Consider the following 12,482-nt stretch of genomic DNA (forward strand, 5'->3'; position numbering starts at 1 on the left):
CAGTGCTTGTGGGCTGGTTTTTGCGGAGCCTAGAGAGGCGGAGGAAAACAACTTAAAAAGTTTAAATCTCTGCTCCCTCCGGGGGCTCCGGTGACATTTGCCACAAAGGTCAGAGCTGCCAAAATAAATAGCAAGAGACCCTCCAAGTGGGGGAGCTGAAGTCCCTCTGTCCCGTGGAAAGAGCCTTGAAATAGCAGTTCTGTCACTTTGCGGGCAGGGTCTCATTCAAGGCTCCCTTCCTTTTTGAGTCTCTGTTTCTTCACTGAAAACAACGCCAATTCTTTTTTTTTTTTTTTTTAAGATTTTATTTATTTGACAGAGAGAGAGATAGTGAGAGCAGGAACACAAGCAGGGGGAGTGGGAGAGGGAGAAGCAGGCTTCCTGCTGAGCAGGGAGCCTGATGTGGGGCTCGATCCCAGGACCCTGGGATCATGACCTGAGCCGAAGGCAGATGCTTAACCGACTGAGCCACCCAGGCGCCCCAACAACGCCAATTCTAATACTACTACTAAACAGTGTACAACAGTAACACATCCCCTCCTTTAATAGAGCGCTTAGTAGGTGCTAGGCGCTTGACAACCATCACTTGGTTTAACCTTTGCAACCACCTGAAGAGGGGGAAGCTTTGATCCCCTTCTATACAGAAATCCTGGAGCTGCTGGATAACAAATTTAAGGCCTGGGATTATTTCAGGGGTCCCTTCTGGCTCTGATAAGACATTTCTTCAGGCCTCTCATGGTGGGGCTGGTGGGGAAGGGGACGAGGAGTTGACCGGACTATCTGGAGGTGACCTTAGTGAGCCGGGAGTCATCTTTTCTCCACCCTGTGGCCTGCCCAATGGCTCAGGTCCTTGAGGGTCCTAAAGAAATAGACTTCGGGGCAAGTTTCTGGCTAAAGAGCCACACGGGACTGCCAGTCCCTACTTGAAGACCCCCGAGGCTTAGATCATGCCTGTGATACACTATTATTAACCTGCTCTATTACACTGAGAACATTCAGCTGCTCCACGACATAACACCTGAAAGATGCCATTTCTTGACTGCTTTTTTTATGAACACTGCACATTTTTTTAAATTGTTACCACAACCCTATGGGGTAGAAATTAATCCTTCCCCATTCTTAGATGAGAGTACAAGCTCAGAGAGGTTAAGTGAGGAGCTGTAAGCCACACATCTGTCTGGTGCGATTGGAAGATTTTCAGATTCTGCAGTAGCTGAGTATGAGGCAGCCACTGTGCTAGGGCCCAGATTGATTCTCACCGTGCCCTCCAGCCGGATGTGAGCAGTTGACCGGTAATTTTAAGTCATTCCCCATCTCCAGCCTCTTCTCAGCACTCAGGGCTTGACCAAATGACTTCAGTGCCTATCTTCCCCAGCCCCACCACCACCCATACAGGTCCAGATAGGCCCCTGAACTTCCTCAGGGTGAAATGGAGCCACAGCCCCAATCATTTCCCTTTTCGGGGCCAGGTTCCTCATCACGTGTGGAAGGCAATAGCTGTTTCTGCCTTTTTCTAGTAACAGCATTGGGAAAGCTCAGTTTTCCTTTGGACAGCCATCTCCCAAGGTCAGTCCATGTTTTGAGGGGAAGATTCCACCCCAGGTACCAATCTCTCCCTTGTCAGCAATCTTTCAGCTGTAACTGACAAACAACCACCTCATATAGGTTTAAGCAAAACCAAAACATACCAGATATCAAACGCATAAAACAACACCCACCCTGGATATATTAACTCACTTCAGTGGAACAGCCTGGCAGTGGCTGGACTGGGGTTCTGCTTATCTGAGTTCTATATATCCCCATTTTACAGAAGGGGCCAACTGAGGCTCATGGAGACACCGACTTAGCCAAGGTCAGCCACAAAGCCCGTAAAAGAGGTTGGTACTCCAGGTGGGCGTGACCCGCAAGCAGAGAACTCTGCCTAAACTGTCACTGGGGTGCCCTGCTCTGAGGGAGAAAGTCATCTCCAGGGGGCGGACCAAAGAGGAAGAGCCGATACCTAAAGGGGTGTGGCTAAGGCTCAGAGGGTGGAGCCAGAGCGGGGAGGGGGGGGCGTTCGGAGCCAGAGGGGCGGGGCGAGACCGGGCGGTGTGTAGGTGACTCGCGCTTGCGCGAAAGCCCCAAGGCTGCGCCGCCGGCTGGGACTCTGGAGAAGCTCCCCCCAGGTCTCCGCGGGTGCTCGCTCCCGCGTTCCGCATCCGTCGCTGGATCCGGTCCGACGCCCGGCTGGGCCATGAGCCAGTGTGCGGAGGCGGCGGCGGTGGCGGCCACCGTGCCGGGCGCGGGCATGGGGAAAGCCGGGCTGCGGCCACCCATGGTGCCCCGCCAGGCGTCCTTCTTCCCGCCGCCTGTCCCCAACCCCTTCGTGCAGCAGACGCGGATGGGCGCTGCGAGGCGTCTCCAGGTGAGGGCGCGGGCCCGAGAGAGGAGACGGAACCGGGAGAGGGGCGTGGATCTGACAGGGGAGGCGGAGCCAGGTGAGAGAGGTGAGAGATGTGGGTCTGAGAGAGGAGGCAGATCCAGGACAGGGACCAGGATCCGCCGGGGGCTGTTGTCTGAGGGGAGTGTGGGTATGATGGGGAGGCATCCCAGGTGGGGGGCGCCAGTCTGAGAAGCAAAGGCTCTGAGGAAGGAAGAGATGTCGATCTGCGAGGTGAGGGCTTTTGAAGGTTCCATGAGTCTGGAAGGGGCAGAGATGTGGGTATGAGAATTGAGGGCACTTGGAGGATGGTCTGAGGGTGTGTGAGAAGAGAAAATGCGAAGAACATGTGGATCTGAGGGGCAGGTCCTAAACAAGACAAAGCTGAGCAGGCCAGTAGCGGAGGAAACATTCCATGCTGAGAAGGGAGGTGAATCTGTGACAAGAGCTTCAAGTTGAGTTTGTTAGAGTGGAGGGGTGGCCAGTCTATAGGAGAGTGGACTTGGGGAAGTCTTTTTTTTTTTTTTTTTTCCTTTATTTCTTTTTCTTTTGCCTTAGGGAAGGAGAGGAGTCAGTCTAGGAGGTGAAGAGTGAGGGAGAAGGCAGAGAACCCAGGTCTGGAATTAGAACAAGATGATCTAGCTGAGAAGGGGCATCAAGGGTCGGAAATCAGAATCTAAGAAAAGGGATAATATGGGTCAGCTTAAGGTATTCAGAAGTCTTCACCCTGAATCAGTCCTGCATCAGTCTTCACTCAAACCCTTTGAGATTCAACACTTCTCCAAACTTTCTTCCACTGTTAAAAACTGCTGAATACAAAAAGGAAGTTTCCTTTTCTTTCCTTTTTCTTGTAAAACGCTCTTTTACCATTAGCAGTTACAACTTGCTCTGAGGACTTCCCCTTTGGTGAAGCTAGCGATCAAAGAACAAGATAGAGTGTGCACACTACATTTGTCCTGTGTGTCCTGCATGGAAAAAAAAAAAAAAGGTTTTGATGTTTTCCTGTCCATCTCACACATTTCTTTACTTCAGATTTGAAATAGTGTTATTTTTGCATAGCGCACTTATATGCCCTGAGACCATTGTCCTCCACAGTGGAGGGGCAGGTTAGAGTAATGGTAAATGGGCAAATGGGTTGAAGAAGGGTGTGAGAGAGGAAGAGGAAGATAATGTAGTAATACCTCTTTGTAAAGAAACTAAATATTTAAAAATTTGATCTTCATGTCTTTAAATGGATAGATGCTCCCTTTGTATCTTAAAACTTCTGAAATACTTCTAAATACATTGACTATCACTCAAGATTAATTTTAGTCTGATTTGGTGAAATCAGTCATTCTTAAATGTAAGTATGTCTATTTGGCTTCATATTTTGGAGAGAGGACCAAAGTGGCATATTTATAGAGAGACTAATTGTTGGTGTTGGTTTTCTTTTTCTTTTTTCTTTTTTTTTTTTTTTTGTACATGGCCTATTACTACTTGGAGAGCACTTTCAAATAGCTTTCCAAGAGCTGTAGTATAATGGAAAGATCATTAGTCTAGTCAGAAAGCCTGCTCAGGCCGTGCCCTTTATTAGTTAGTTGTATGACTTTGGCCAAGTCACTTAACCTCTCTGAATTTCACTTTACTCATTTATTAAATTGGAATAGTCTTACATCAAGAAGGGTTAAAACTAAGTGAGATAATGTGTGAAAGAAACTGGATTGTTTGGTGATCTTAATATTGATAGTTATGCTATTTGTTGCCTAGAAATCTTATACTGTACTTAAAATTTACTATTTGTATTGAATGGAATTCAATAGGTCTAGGTTTTTTCTTTTTTTTTTTTTTAACTAAAAATGTAGACCAAAGAGGTCTCAATGTCTTGAACAATCTGGGCAAAGGGAAGATTTAACAGACATGATTGAAAAACAGTATTGTCTGTATTATCAAGTTTAAAAGATGGATATACTTTCACTTAAGTATGACTTACTATGATCAATTCAGACTAAATTTAACCTTGAAAGTGATCAATATCTTGCTTAAGGACCGTTGTCACTTTTGTATCTCATTGTAGGACTTAGCTTTGCCCTTCCCCTTCTCTTCTTGACAATTTAAGGTCCTCCTACTTAGTGGCATGGAAACAAGTAGCCTAGCTTTCATTTCCTCAATAGAATATGGAATTGAAATAAGTGTTTGGTAGTAATTGTGGGTCATTTATCATACCAAAAGTATTTGTTGAATGTCTATTATGTACCAGGCACAAGGCTAATTTCTGGAGATGCAGCAGTGAACAAGAGAAATAAGAACTCTGACTATCTAAAGCTTATGTTTCACTGAAAAAAAGTTAAAGAGACCAGTACAAAATTATGCATTTCCGTGTTTTAGTAGTACTATGAAGAAGATCCAGGGAAGACAATAACCCTGAGAGAGTGTTGAAAGAAGGCCTCCCTACATAGATGATGTATTACCAAATGGAAATATGATGGGGAATCCTCTTATTTTGTCAAAGGGTTACTCAAAGTTCATTTATTTACTGTTAAATACTATTACTTGTTGCAGACCTAGAAATGGCACAGAAAAAAAAGTTGCCCAATATTTGACAACTTAATTAAAATCCATATTAGCTACTCATTGTGAATGTGAGTTAGCTTATATGAATATACTATAACCTCATTCTAACTCTATCTTCGGGGTCTATGCTATGGTCCTTTCTTGCAGTGAAGATTATTTCTAGGTCATTTGCAAGGGTGTTTGCAAGGCTTATTTGACCTACCTTGGAGGTTACCCACTGCAAACAGTCTTTTCTCCAGGGGTGTTTGTCAAAACAATCAGAGGCAATTGCTTAACATGACAGCTACCGGAGGTGGTGAATACTGATTGGAGCAAACAATAGGCTTAACCAAACACCTTGAAGTTAGGGAATGAGATGCCCATAGGGGACTTCGAAAAGCTTTGACATATTCATGGGAACCTAGAAGGGTATCCACATGTATAGGCCTGTGTGTATACCCAGGGCTATGCATGTGACCTGAAAAACAACAACAACAACAAATGAGAATACCCTAAGCTCTCACCTCTAGCTAACCATCAGGCTCTGTACAAACTGGAGGTAAAAGCTAAAGTAGAGTTGTGAACTTCCACTTGGCTGTGTGTTGAAGGTGTGTTCCAACATGCACACAAAGACTCTTTGCAAACACTGGGGAACTTATTGAATCCAAGCACTTAAGGAAGTCTTATCTAATCATTAGGTGACTACCAAACTAATTGGTCAGAGACTTCAGTAACCACACATGACACATGACAAAGAATACAGCCTTTATAGAATTAGTTCGTAATAGTCACTGAACAAACAAATAACAACAACAAACAGCAACAACAATACACCCTGGTGGTGGAAGAGAATCTGATTTTCAGAGTTGTTACATTATTTAAAATGTTTGCTTTTCAACAGAAAAAATTGCAAAATGATAATAACAAACAATAAAGTATGTCCCATAAATAGGAAAAATAGCAGTCAATACAAATTATCTCCAAGGAAGCCCAGATGTTGGACCTACTATCCAAAAACTTTAAATCAGGTATTTTAAATATGTTCACATAACTAAAGGAAACCATGTCAAAAGAACTAAAGGAAAATATGAGACAGTGAATCACCAAATAGAGATTATCAGTAGAGATAGAAATTATTAAAGAAGAACCAAAAAGAAATACAATAGCTGAAATGAAAAATTCACTAGAGGGACTCAACAGCAGACTTGAGCAAACAGAAGAATCAGCAAATTTAAAGGTAGATCAATTGAGATTAATTAATCTGAGGAACAGAAAGAAAAAAGGATGAAGAGAAGTGAACAGAATCTCAAGAGACCTGTAGAACATTATCAGGTGTATCAACATAAACATAATGGGAGCCACAAAAGGAGGCAAAGAATGTTTGAAGAAAAAATGGCTGAAAACTTGCCAAATTTGGTGAAAAATTTACGCATTCAAAAAGTTTAATGACTTCTAAGTATAATAAACTCAAAGATATCCATACCTATATACATCATAACCCAACTGTTAGAAAGCAAAGAAAAAGAGAGAATCTCGAAAGCAGAGAGAAGTAACTCATCATACACAAAGGGATCCTGAATAAGATTAATGTTCATCAGGAACTATGGAGGCTAGAAGGCAATAGGATGATATACTCAAAGTGCTGAAAGTAGAATATTGTCAACCAGGATTAATATAGTCAGAAAAACTATCCTTCAAAAATAGAGGAGAGGGGTGCCTGGGTGGCTCAGTCGGTTAAGCGTCTGCCTTCGGCTCAGGTCATGATCCCAGGGTCCCGGAATTGAGTCCCGCATTGGGCTCCTTGATCAGCAGGGAGCCTGCTTCTCCCTCTGCCTCCCGCTCCCCCTGCTTGTGCTCTCTCTCTCGCTGACAAATAAATTTTTTAAATCTTTAAAAAAAAAAAAGTCAATATGGTATAGGATTAAGAGCAAGGGCTTTGTAACCAAGCTGGGTTCAAACCCTGGCGCTGCCACTTAGTAACTGATCTCAGCAGCTACACCTAACTTCCTCTGTGCCATTCCTTTCCTGTATGTAAAACAGCCTAAGGTTGTAGGAATAAAATAGGTTTCTACATGCCAAGTGCTTCTCGTGCCTGCTACATAATAAGCATTCGTGTATTATTGGCCATTCTTATTAATTTTCATTCTTATTCTTGTTTTTTATTTTATTTTTTCCTTCTCCATCTCCTTATTGTTGTTAGTTATAAAGGACTGGCAGGTATATAAAATAACGCATTTACTCTTTCACACTCTAACACCTTCATTAACACTCTTCCTTCTACTGATAGCTCTCAAAAAGCAATTTCCCCTCTTACCTTGCTAGCTTCTGCTGGTCTTTCAAGACCATTCAGCCTTCAACTCCTCCAGGAAGCTTTCCCTGACTGCTCAGTCAGATACTTTGTTTCCCCAACATCCTCTAGTCACTTTCCTTGATAAACAGATCACATGTTCTTATAGGACCTGGTTTTCTTCACTGTTGCTTTTCTACATCATAGGTGTTGTGTGGTGGGATATAGTACCTTATTTTTCTTTGTGCTTAGCTTCATGTCTGGGGCAGGGTAATGTTCAATTCATCCTTTAGTGAACGCATAAATAACACAAAACGTTCCTCTTCTGTGTTTCTGGTTGATAGCCAGAACATTAAAATACTGTCCATTCGCCTATTTTTTTTTAATCAACTTTGACTTTCAGATTTTATTTCTTGGAATTATCCTGCTTCCAATCCGTGCCTTGTTGGTCGCATTAATTATATTACTGGCATGGCCATTTGCCGCCATTTCAACAGCATGCTGTCCCGAAAAGCTGACCCATCCAATAACTGGTTGGAGGAGGTAAGAAAGAATAATGTCTAAATGTTAGGTAAATCAAGATAAAGAAGAGTTTGCCATAGTTTAATCATCGATCGAGAGTTTTATCTACTGCTGCCGACTCAATATTCACCATTTATTTCTGTTTCTCAGATGAAACGGTTCTTAATTCCTCATATGGAGAAATTGCTGCCCAAGCACCTTATGATAATCTTCTGTTGAAGCTGTAATTTCCTAACATTAAAATATTGTTTTCTGAGTTATTGCTTAAAAGTGATAGATCCTTAGTTCTGGAAGACCCAGTTAGTATACCTGAAACCATTATAGCTGGAAAATACCTGGCTTTCTTCTGCTCTCCCTCAGTCTTGACATTTGCTTTTGTCCCTATATAGTAACTACATACTTTCTACAGTGGTATAATTAAGTGGGTAAGTTACAGTGTATTTAATACTTTAGTGATTATTATTAATAACAGTTTAATTCTTAATCAATATAGTCTAGCTTTTTAAAACATTAGTATGGAGGGAGAATGGAATTGCTTCTTGAGCATTATCTAATTAGCAGGGTATTAGAGAATAGACTCATCACAAATTAACAAAGTTACTGGTAAAAGTTCATTCCCATTGGGCAGAGCCAACTTGTTGCCATATGTTTATCCTGAGAGTGAAGCCTTTTAAAATGTGGATTCCTTGGAATAGGAAGCCATAGGTGAGTTTTAGGGCACTGTTGAACTCTCCAAAATTGTGCACATTTTTTTCTTTCTACACAGGGTCCATTCCTTTCATCCAAATCTCGAAGGAGAATATTCTCCAAAAATTTTGAAAATCACTGTTCTAGAAACTTTTAAAGAAATATGCAATTTGCTATTCAGTTCATGTTCTAGTGAATAAATGTCAACATTCAGCCCAAGGCTGGTTTGAAGTGGAAGTGAATCCAAGGCTGGCAGTGTCCCCAGAGAACTAATACCACCTCAATCCTTGCAAATCACACTCCTTTCTTTCAGAACTCAAGGTTGCGTATCACTAAAAAATACTTTATGAGAGATTTTTTCATGATGCACCAATCCCTTGCAATTATCTCTTTGGTTTCTATCGTTAACGGCTTATGGAGCCCTATAATGACGGAGGGGAATAGTCCAAGAATCCAGAGAACAGATTTAATACATGTTAGGGAAAAAAGTTCTATTTTTGCCAATTAAGCAAGTTTCTCTACTTCCTCTCAAACAGGTAATGTTGAAGTTAATTATGCAGCACCAAACTTTTAGCCTTTTTGAAATCATTTAGATAGAAGTGTTTAACAGCTCTGAGTATGGGATATTTTAGAATCTACATCACTACAAATCAAAAATAGGAGGTGTAGAAATTCAGTAACAGGGTGAGCTTTTTATCCTTAGGTAAATAGACATCTGAACTTGAAAGAGCAAGAAGGAGAGACACAGTCATTTCCCTGTGCCCTCTGGAAAAGTGCCTTGGTTTTCTGTGTCTCACTTCTCTGCATTATGACAAGACTTGAGAGAATTAGACAGGAAGCTTATTTTTTAAAGCTCTCATTAGATGTCTTATGGGAAATACACATGTTTTGTTTTTCATGAAAAGCTGCTGTGTGCTTATTCACATCCTTGGACGTCCATTCTGTGTTTGCATTTCTAGAAGTGGGTTTTTGTCTCCCTACTCAGTTGAGTTTCTCAAGGACAGAGACTGGATCTTATCTGTCTTGTGCGTCCAGCACAGGTCACCTGGCACAGTTCGATGAATTAATTAATCTGTAATGACAGAAATTCTTTTTAAAAAGTAAGCAATTTGATATCTGAAATTGTGTAAGTGCATCTATGTTCCAGGGCAGTGAGATGGTGAATTTACCTTTTAAGATTTTTGATGATGTCTAAGAGCTATAATTGTATAGGTAAGGACAGATTCAGCATGAGAGTTCTAAAAGTGTTTGGGGGAGATAGCAGCATCTTTGTTACCCACATGTACATTCCCAAGGTGACTCCTCTGAAGAACAGTACTCATTTGGGTTTCTCAGTGGGGGATGTGTGTTGAAAATTCATGTTTATCCCTTTATAGTCACAGAATAATGGAGCCACTTATCAGCCATATGTCCTTGGGAAATTTTGCTTCTCTGTGACTCAGTTTTCTCATCTGCAAAATGAGGATGCTGATAAATAATACCCATTTCATAAAATTGGGCTGAGGATTAAAGAGATGTAAAGTCCTTAGAATAGTGCCTGGCAGAAAGAACCCTTCGTATAACTATTAGCTATTCTTCTTAGCTCATATTTTAAAATGAAATGTTCTGACACATATGGGTTTTTGTGTTGTGTTTTAGAGTAAAGCCCTGCCATTAGCTGAGATTAGCAAGGCTAATTGTGTCTTTTCTTTTTCTCTCTCTCTTTCTTTCTTTTTTTTTTTTTTAAATATTTCTTTCCAAAGGGAAATCACTCAACCAGTTTTGAAGTTTCTGGGTCATGCCCTGTTCTTTTCAATGGGATTCATAGTTACTATGAAGGGGAAGGTGGCGTGCCCCATGGAGGCCCCGATTTTTGTTGCTGCCCCCCATTCAACATTCTTTGATGGAATTGCCTGTGTCGCTGCCGGGTTGCCTTCAATACTATCTCGAAACGAGAACGCACAGGTCCCTCTGATTGGCAGTAAGTACTTGTAAGACAACATAGATCTTTTCATGCTCGTGGGTCACCTTTTAAAAAAAATCATCTATCGTTTATCGGGGGGCTTTTTAAAAGCTCTCAAAGCTATTTCCTTACTTCTAGTGAGGAATTATATCGAAGGAAGGAACTTATGATAAAGGTTAGAGACCTCCCTCTCTGTGCCCTTAGACTTCTTCCAGATTCTTATTTTTGTCACCGTACCATCTTTGCTTTCTGTCCTTCTATCTAGCTAGAAAGACCAGCTTTCAAGTACCAAACATGCCTTGATTTTTTTCGAGAGAGAATTTAACTGAAGAATCTGTGAAAACACCGGTTACGCGCCATTTCACGAATTCCTCTTTGGGGTATTAGGCTGATAGACACGTGAAGTCTTTCCTCTTAACTCTGTTTTCTTATTATTGCCCCAGAGTCTCCATGAGGGACCAATGTGAAACTCTTTGAAAATTATGATGTGGAACGATAAAGTGCCTCCTGCCATAAAAAATAATGAAGCAAGTGAGATGTGTATCCCACCAGGTGCTTTGGTCTCTCCCTAGGGTGTGGGTCTCTAAGTAACCGCTCCCCGTCGTCCTGAGGTTATTGCAAACATCCAGTGGTGAGAGAGTGGGTATGGAAGTTTCCCGATGTTACCTTGGCACTCTGGAGAAATAGCAGTAGTTCCTGCCACTTTTCACTCAGCTAAGAAAAACACACACATACACGCACTACACACATTCTCTCTCTCTCTTTTTTTTCAGTGTAACCACCTTGCTTTGTGTAATATGGCATTTTCCTGAAAAGCTGTTTAGCGATAGATTTTCGGTAAATTGAGGTTATTTTGCATGTGTGAGGAAGCTACCTACTTAGACTGGCGTGCTGAAAATTTTAGTAAAATTAATAATTGCTCCCTATCCGTGTGTACTCTGAATTCACACAATCAGTTTTCAGGATATTCCTAAAATAAAACAAGATAATATTGTAGATATATATTCCAAAGCTTGGATGTCTGTCAGTTGAGGAAGAAGACCTTCAGGGAGAAAATTGCCTTTGTTTCCTTTCATATTCTTGCTGCTAACTTCTGTTATATCAATGAAATCTTTGTAGATATAAAAAAACCTTCTAATAAGCTGTGAATTAGAGCAGTTTTTTTTTTTAAAGTTCTCTTTGATTTGCTATATTTTAACTTTACATAAAAATTGTTTCATGATTTTTTCAGTATCATTGCTGTGGTAGCTTTAGCCAAAAAAAAAAATGACTTGGCTCTGACCTTTTGTTTGTTTTAAAGGACTATTACGAGCTTTGCAGCCAGTGCTGGTGTCCCGGATAGATCCGGACTCTCGAAAAAACACAATAAATGAAATAGTAAGGCGAGCAACATCAGGAGGGCAGTGGCCACAGGTAAAATACGGAAGTTCATTTAGATATATTGCAAGTTTACTTATTGTATATATGTAAATCATTTGGATCCACAGATGGCAGCATTTGGGGACACCTATGCTGGGTGTTTTCAGCATAATAGAAACAGAACAAATGAGTGAGTATTAAAAAGTCCTCTTCCCCATGAGATACTCCATGGGATTAATGTATCATTCTTTCTTATTCTCCAAACTCTTTGAAACAGTTTTTACTTTGTGTCATAAAAAGTAATTCTCTTCCTCTGAATTTATTATCTTAAAGACAAAATAGCAAAGCTCAAATATACTCAACAGTATGGTAGGTTTATTTTTTTTTTTAAAAAAGCGATTATGATCTTAATCTTATCCGAAGTATATTTAGACAGGGCTTTTCAATTCAGGGGGTACATCCGAATCACCTATAGAACTTTTTCAGACTTTACCATCTTACTACCCCTATCCCCTAGAATGCCTTTTTAAGGTGAGGGAGGGGCAACATTTTCTGGATAAAGGGAGCCTCCTGGGTAATTCTGGTAAGTATCACTCTACCTTGGCCCAGGTGTAAGTAGGGGACCTCTAGCAGGACTCATGATCTGGTAGTGATCTGGCCACCCATGATGATGTGTAGATGTTAAAATATTAAGAGGAGTATGACGCACCAGGAGGTTTAGAAACCACGGCACGTGA

At 41.2% G+C, this 12,482-nt stretch overlaps 1 protein-coding gene across 1 annotated transcript in view; it reads left to right on the forward strand.

Annotated features, from left to right (window-relative positions):
* Positions 1-2,118: 2,118 nt before the first annotated feature.
* Positions 2,119-12,482, forward strand: part of LPCAT2 (lysophosphatidylcholine acyltransferase 2) — a 59,729-nt gene continuing 49,365 nt past the window's right edge. Inside the window, exons 1-4 of the mRNA XM_032424273.1 lie at positions 2,119-2,404; positions 7,639-7,778; positions 10,187-10,404; positions 11,687-11,799. Of these exons, the coding sequence (XP_032280164.1) occupies positions 2,234-2,404; positions 7,639-7,778; positions 10,187-10,404; positions 11,687-11,799 (642 nt within the window). The 5' untranslated portion in view covers positions 2,119-2,233. The remainder of the gene's footprint in view (positions 2,405-7,638; positions 7,779-10,186; positions 10,405-11,686; positions 11,800-12,482) is intronic.

This window comes from Phoca vitulina, unplaced genomic scaffold, assembly GCF_004348235.1.
Source record: "Phoca vitulina isolate PV1807 unplaced genomic scaffold, GSC_HSeal_1.0 scaffold30, whole genome shotgun sequence".
Lineage (NCBI taxonomy): Eukaryota > Metazoa > Chordata > Mammalia > Carnivora > Phocidae > Phoca > Phoca vitulina.